At 34.0% G+C, this 8,195-nt stretch overlaps 1 protein-coding gene across 1 annotated transcript; it reads right to left on the bottom strand.

The window, feature by feature from the left end:
• Positions 1-2,664: 2,664 nt before the first annotated feature.
• On the bottom strand, positions 2,665-7,636 carry LOC101307163. Its single transcript, XM_004308772.1, has 6 exons — positions 7,408-7,636; positions 6,638-6,740; positions 6,006-6,477; positions 5,663-5,875; positions 4,526-4,804; positions 2,665-4,026 (listed from the first exon to the last, which is right to left on the bottom strand). Exons 1-6 carry the CDS (start codon positions 7,634-7,636, stop codon positions 2,665-2,667), a joined length of 2,658 nt encoding a protein of 885 aa, XP_004308820.1.
• Positions 7,637-8,195: the final 559 nt, after the last annotated feature.

Below are 8,195 nucleotides of genomic sequence, written 5' to 3'. Positions count from 1 at the left end.
CATATTAGTATACGTATTGCCATCTTTAAACAAATCCTCTTTATTAATCAAGAAAAAATACAAACCTTAAATTAAATTTGACAAATAGGAAAAAAATATATTACACACATTTATACTAGTACCTCACGAAATATTGTGATGGACTTCAGCATGAGATTTTTTTGGCAAGAGATGAACTTCATTGAATATGTATGAGATATAGTGATTGAATAAGTATGTTAAGTGTGAAGTGTACTTTATTTAATGAATCAAATATCTAAAATAAAAGTCATCATCCACATTAACATAAACTAATATACTGTTCTACACAAATAAATACGTACAAGGTATCCAATGATGATTTCAAAAACATTGAAAAAAGAAGCTAGCCATCATTGATATAGCGATTTGAAGTCAGAAACATATCTTATAGTAACAAACAAGTACTAAGTAGTCAATAATGAACTAATAATGTTCTCTTGAAACTTTTTCCTAATAGAATATTCACATTAAAATAAAATTAGTCATTGTTCACATTGAAATTCAAAGTCATAAACATCTCATATAGTAACAAATAAGTTACAAGTACCAATAATAATCTAGTAATGTTCACTTAGAACATTTCCCAAATAGCATGTTCACATTGAAATATAAGACATTATTTACATTCAAATTTGAAGTCGTTGTTCACATTGAAATTTAAAGTCATAAACATGTCTTATAATAACAAATTATAAGTAGCAGATAATAAGCTAGTAATTTTCACTTGGAACCTTTCTCTAATGACATATTCACTTTGGAATAGAAGTCATTATACACATTGAAGTTCACATTCAAATATTCAAATAGAAGTCATTATTGACATTGAGATTTAAAGTGATAAGCATAAGTTATAAGTAGCCAATGATGAGCTAGCTAGTACGTAATGATCATTAAACAAATAAGTACTAAGTAACTGACAATGAGCTATTAAAGTTCACTATAAACCTCTCTTTAGTGGAATATTCACACTAAATAAATAAAAAAGTATTAAGTAGCTAATTATGTGCTACCTGCAAATTCACCGAGGACATATCCTAGCTCAATGACGTATTCACACTAAAATGGAATAAATAAGTTTGGGGTTTAGGGATAAAAGTTTAGGGTTTAGGGATACGAGTTTAGAGTTTAGGGTTTAGGGTTAAATATATTAAACCACCCTAAACCTTGAACCCTTTAAAATTAATTATATTAAGTAGTTATTAATGAGATAAGTACAAGTTCACCGAGGACTTTCCCTAATGGCATATTCGCATTAAAAGAAGCACCTAGCTTCTTTTTTCAATGTTATTGAAATCATCATTGGATACCTTGTACGTATTTATTTGTGTATAAGAGTATATTAGTTTATGTTAATGTGGATGATGACTTCTATTTTAGATATTTGATTCATTAAATGAAGTACACTTCACACTTAACATACTTATTCAATCACTATATCTCATACCTATTCAATGAAGTTCATCTCTTGTCAAAAACTCTCATGTTGAAGTCCATCACAATATTTCATGAGGTACTGGTATAAATGTGTATAATATATTTTCTTTTCATTTTGCAAATTTAATTTAAGGTTTGATTTTTCTGATTAATAAGGAGGATTTGTCTATAGATGGCAATACGTATACTAATATGGAAAGTTTGCATATCCTCTTATAAATATGGACATGCCTATATAGATACCCTATACCAAATATAATTTATTCATAACGATCTAATTAATAATCACACCAAATTAACGAATAATTATACCAAATATTGTTTATTTTCATTAAGATGATTTAGTTACCATTTTTATGTAGTTGATTTTGTTACCTTACATGAACTAAATTAAATGCATTTCTTTATGTAGTCAAATATTATAATAATTCATTACATTTAATAAAAGAAAATTATCTTTGTGAATCAAATGTGAATCAAATAGTTTTAGACTTCATAATTCACTATTATTTTTTCTTTTTACTTTATATATAATTCACCATCGAACTTTAAAAATGAAATAAAACAAATAAAATCTATATCGAATTTATATTGGATGAACTATATATAAAGGTTTTTGGACAAATATATAGATATATATAAATATATATGTATAATTTCCTCCTTGAAAAAAATTAATGTATGTATGTGTGTGTATATATATATTATTTTATTTTTTTAGTAAACAAATATATATATATATATATATTCTAATTGAGTTCATATTTTACAAACTGAGTATAATTATATATATATATATATTTCACATTTTAAATTTAAGCATGATTAATGAAAAAAATGGCTTAAAAACATCTTTTTATAGAATAAAAACAAAATAATCTAGAGCCATTAGATTTGAAAAGATAAGATTGTATTTTTAGGTAAAAATGACATATCATGATTTTTTATTTGATGATGTGGATAGATGATTTGGCATGCCACCTAGAATTAAGGTCATAAATCCTAGCTAGGCCTTATTAAGGCCTAGAAACATTTTCCTTATTACAACAAAAATATCAGTGTGCAAAAAGAAAACCACTATCAGTATTCAATAGTGATAATTCATTATCGAGCTTAACTTTCGGAACTTCATTCTGCAAAGGTACAGTACGTGGTTGTAAACTTGTAATCTGATGAGTAGCTAGAACCACTTTCAGTGACATCAACGCCTTAAACATACGAAGGCGAGCCAAGCAAGTAATCGGTATCCTTGGGAGATTGAGAGAAATGAGCCTTTCCCCCGTCTGGATGCTTTGCAATAATCTGTAAAGCCTCAAGCTCGCTGACTACTTCATTCATGGTAGGCCTTTCTTCACCTTTGATCCTTAAACATCTTCTTGCCAGATCTGCCACTTTTTCCACCATCTCAAAATTTGTCTCGTTGATTATTTCAGAGTCAACAATTTGGTCCAAGCAGCCTCTTTCCGCAGACAGAACGAAAAAGAATGCTAGGCTCATCTCTCCCTCAGGCCTTTCACGGTCAATAGCTCTTCGACTTGTTATTAACTCTGCTAGGACAACTCCAAAGCCATAAACGTCACTCTTCTCTGTCATTCGATTTGTTTGTAAAACTTCAGGGTCAAGGTATCCGGGCGTTCCAAGGGCTATAGTTGCAAGTCCAGTGTATTCTTCTTCTAACTGTAAAGCATCAAAGTCTGACACTTTCGCCCTGAAATGGTCATCTACTAGAATATTCATTGTTTTCACATCTCCGTGTATGATTGGCATGGAAGTGGAGTAGTGTAAGTATTGCAGTCCTCTTGCGCTATCGACTGCTATGTTCATACGTGACTCCCATGAAATTGGTCGTTTGCCATTTCTTTGATGAATGTGCTCATGCAGAGTGCCGTTGTTGACGTACTCGTAAACCAGTGCAGGTGATCCCCTCTCTATCCAACAACCCGAAAGCCTCACCAAGTTTTCGTGGTTGATTTGAGAAAGCACACTCATCCCGTCAACAAACTTCTCGGTTAATTCAAATATTCTATATCGGCGTAACTTTATGGCTACCACTTTGTTACCTGGCAATGTTCCTTTGTAAACTACTCCGAAGCCTCCTTTGCCAATTATTTGACTTCCATGGAAATTGTTTGTGGCCTTCTTCATTTCTTGTGTACTAAACACTCTAATTGATGTCTGAAGATTAGCCAATTGTTCTTCGAGGCTGTTGTATTTTTTGAAATGGAAGCCGAATTTAAAGCCGACACTCAGCATGTCACCTGCCGTGAGAACAAGCGCTTCGACATCACCAATTGCCTTGACAGACTCATTTGCCGAGGGTATCAGAGCAGGAAAGGTGGTCCGTGATGGCCAAGTTAGAAGCTTTTCTCCGTATAATTCTCCTGCACCGCATGAACTACTAGGATGATTTGGCTTTTCAATACTTATGTTTCCCTCTACGATGAGAAGCATCATTTGGAGGGAGTCAACATCCTCCCGAATAATGAGTTCATTCTTGGTATACTTCATAGGCTGAAGAAGCCCACATATTTCTTTAAGTACCAATCCATCCAGATGTTGGAACGACTGCACCTGATATATTTAACAAGATGCGTTCATGATTTAGGAAGAACTAGAAAGCAAACACACCTTGTAGTAGAGAGGAGAGAGAATTTACCTTAAAGCTAAATTTTTTGGGTTTGTCTATCATACCATATGGTATGACATGCCTATTGTAAATGTGTTTAATTGTATGACACATAAGGGCTTTTGAAGCAGTAAATAGTCATTACATGGTCATTTAATTGTTTATTCAATCAATGATAGTCACACATTTTGTGAGGTATCCTATACCATATGATATACTAGAATTTTCTAATTTTTTTTCCCTCTCAAACTAATAACATGAAATTTAGGTTAACTGCTGGAGAAGAGTTTCTAACTTAGCTATTTATGTTTCATTTTAAGCTAAATATAGCTAATGAGATAGCTATGGTTGTTGGAGATGCTCTTGGAGATGCTCTTATGCGTTCATTTGATCGACCTCCTATTGATAAATAACTTGTATAGGGAGAAGTAGAAACGTAATTACCTGCTTTAGCCGAGTCAACGGCATACGATCTTTGACATAGTCTTGCACCTCCAAGGGAATCATAGAGAAAACAGTTTCGAAATCAATATCTCTGTTTTCTTCCAGTTCCAGTTGTACCTTTTTCATCATCCGCGACTTTATATCCTTACTTGATCTTTCAGGGATGCCGTTTTTAGTTAACCACAAGTCTAGCTCCCTACTTTTCTCTTCTAGTTTCCGTTCAACTTTCATCCTGTGTCTGTGCTCCTCTATTCTAGCGACGTCCAACTGCATATATGTCTATTCCATCGAAAAATATATAAAACGTTAGTAACCAATGTACTATTACGTTCGATATAAAATTGTTTATAATGATTAAACACTCAGCATTAGTAACCTGCAAATTTCCGATTAGATATATAAATAGTAGCAAGCCGATCACAGAGATAAAAGCCACAAATAGATTTTCCCATGTATTGATACTGGGCTGAAGGTTTGAACCAAGAGAACTGCAAACACAGAGAGAAACATATCGGAAGTTATAACCGTCATGTTCAAATATTTAATTAAACTATGTGAATTATTTAGTAAAATAGTACCATATAATCATACCTTAAGTTTCGCAATCCCCAGCAAAAGCAGTTTGAAAACTTCTGCAGATAATTTGTTGATACCGGTAATCCAGATTGAAGGACAATAGCATATATACCAAAATCGAAAGTCGATGTACTTGGTGTGCTTATAGGGCATAAATCATTCAGATATGTGATATTTCTAACTGTATGGTCATTGTTGTGACAACCAAAACTACTATCACATTGATCAATTCGATTTCCACAGGCATATTGCCAGCAATCTGTCATTCGTTGAATGGCAAAAAAATACCATACAGCTCCGAGCACCTAAAAGCTCAGCAAATTCAATAATAGGGATCACACTTTTGAAATGAAAATATTAAACAAAGACACCATCCGAAAATTGTAATTAACTTCACTTATGACCACAAAGATATTTGTAAGATCTTATTTGATTCTTGTCGGAGCAAAGAGAAATTATTAACCCATATTCGGTTTAAACAGTTATACTCCATGGGAAATAAAAAGAAACTAGTTTTATTTCTGAAACCAAACGAGGTCATAGTATTAGTATTGAACTTACATGGCTAGCAAGGATGTACATAAAGAAATTAAGCACCCCTTTAACCCATGTCGCAGTTCCTCCAATATGAGTCCTTCCAAGTTCCTTACAAGAAAGGTAGATGCGAAGAACCCGTGGAAAATATTGCATCAAAACAAATAAGTTCATGATAACCTTTATTGCACTCAAAGAACTCGAACCCCTCATTTTCGAATAGAAAATGAGAATTAGGACCTGAAATCAGTAAAATAGTTAATTAAACAACGAGATAAAATATTGATGCAATTATCTAAGATATTTAACTCTATTATAAATTTATAATGAAATCAATATTATACACGATCGAAAACGGGCGTTGTCTTACCTGCGGAAGTGGAAGAATAGCTAAAATGTCGATCAAAATGTATGAGTGCCTACATGTCGTAGCTACTGCTGGAAAAAAAAGCTTCCGCAGAAACTTTAAGAGGGAGTAGTGTCTGTGATGAAATTTACTGATTAAACCAGAACAGTTCTCAGATCTATAAAACTGAAGAGCGATCTCCATTATGTAGAAAAGATCTGTCAGTGATCTTAGAACAAGAGCTGTGATCTTCAGATTCTCGTCAACTCCTAAGCAACTCGTATCGTGGTTGATTATAGGAATGTAAAGGAACAACGGATCCAGTAAAACAGCAAACACGCATGATGCTAGAAATATCTTCTTCCACTTTAGAAACAAAGAGGCATGAGAATCATAATCTGTTATTTCCTTTGCTGACCACTTTGGACTTGATCCTTCTTCAACTTTCATGGCAGCAGGTTTTTCCAAATTAGTCTGTAAACTGGAATCAGGATTACTGGACAAGATCACATCAAAATAGAAGAAATTAAACAATAATTAAGGAGCTTCACCCCAATCGAAGAAATATATAGTTGAAGATCATGAAACACTTCTATGATGTTTACAACGTACTAGCTAGTTACTACGTATAATGTACATTAATCAAAGACGTTTACCTTGCCGCTTTCATCTCTTTCGAGCTTTCTGCAAGTGAAGTTACTTCAGCTATCTCCTCTAAATCATCCACAGTTACAGCTACTTGTGATGAGTTTTCCATAACTAGAAGAAGTTTGAAACCAAGATTCAGATCATAAGTTTCTTGAACTCAAGTGTTTGCGTGTAGGGTATAATGTATTCTGTATATATATTGCTTTCATATATAGACAGAAATTGCAGTACGAACAGGCAGTCATCATAGGATGCATTATTGGCAAATGGCAAAACTCACTCATCAATATGTCAACGATAATTAACAATAGAGCGACCACATGTACGTGGTCATTTTGTAATGATTTCTTCTTGCTCAGTAATTATTTTATGGCTCAGGTCCTACGAAGGGTCCCCCAGTGACGTAGCCACAGTGGGGCGATTGAAACCCTCTGGCATTCGGATTAGGATTCTCTCCTTGGCTAACTTCTACACTTGTTTATCCTTAACTTTGTATCTCAGCCGTTAATCACATATCTAAGGGCTATTAAAACCCCACGTCAGCAAAATCTATTATAAATGCAGAATATTTAATACTACACAGTTAACAATGCTTAACGACGTCAAATTCCTTCCGTTTTCCCTTTTACTTCTCACCATCTTCCTCACCTTCAGCTGCTATTGCAGCCTGCAAGTCTGCAACTACTATTTTCCAGATTTTTTTTTTGAAATCCTATTTTCCAGATCTTATAAAGCTTAAACTTGAATAAATTGATAGTCATGGAGAGACAAGCTTTACCCAAGTCAAAATCCCCTTCCACCACCACTCGTCTCCCGCTTTGAAACTCTCTTATCAGTCCCACTTTCCTTGACCTCTCACTTATCCGAGCTACCATGATTTCTCTGCAAATTCCCCACGTCACTCCACCCCTGTCAATCTCATACGAGTCGGATGATCCGACACTACCCCACTCCCTCTTCCCCTTATTTGTCGGTGGGTGACTGTAAATATACATCCTCACCTTCATGGGTTTGGCTGAAATTGCACACTCCTTTCCCTAGATTCAAATTTGAAAATCTTGATTACTCGTAAATTCCCCAAAAACTGAAGTCGAAGAAGGATTGAATCCCGGAGGAACCCTAATTGCTGGTGAGGTTGTCGTTTGGATATCTAGGAATTGAGGCCTCTTCTAACCTTCAAAACCCCAGAAATACGAGGGATGAAGAAGCCACGACGACGAAGCTTTAAAAAAAAAAAAAANAAAAAACCAAGACGAGGAGAAGATAGAAGACTTAACGTGCTTCTAAACGACGTGTTTCATTAAATTATTCATTAAATGAGTTTTAGTGGATTTTTGCTGAGGTGTCATGTTTTAGACCTTTGGATATTGGCTGAATGGATAGGGTTTAAGGGGGTGTATTGTATATGGAATTATTGGAAGTTTTAAAGAAGTCTATGAAATTTGAAAGTTTAGGTGTATTCAATACAGACTTTTAAAAATCTATCAAAGTCTGGGTGTATTCAACTAGATTTTAAAAAATCATTATGAATTCCACCAAAGTTCAGAGGTATTCAATTAAGACTTT

This window comes from Fragaria vesca, linkage group LG7 (genome assembly GCF_000184155.1).
Source record: "Fragaria vesca subsp. vesca linkage group LG7, FraVesHawaii_1.0, whole genome shotgun sequence".
Taxonomy (NCBI): domain Eukaryota; kingdom Viridiplantae; phylum Streptophyta; class Magnoliopsida; order Rosales; family Rosaceae; genus Fragaria; species Fragaria vesca.
This window is presented reverse-complemented; position numbering and strand designations above follow the sequence as displayed.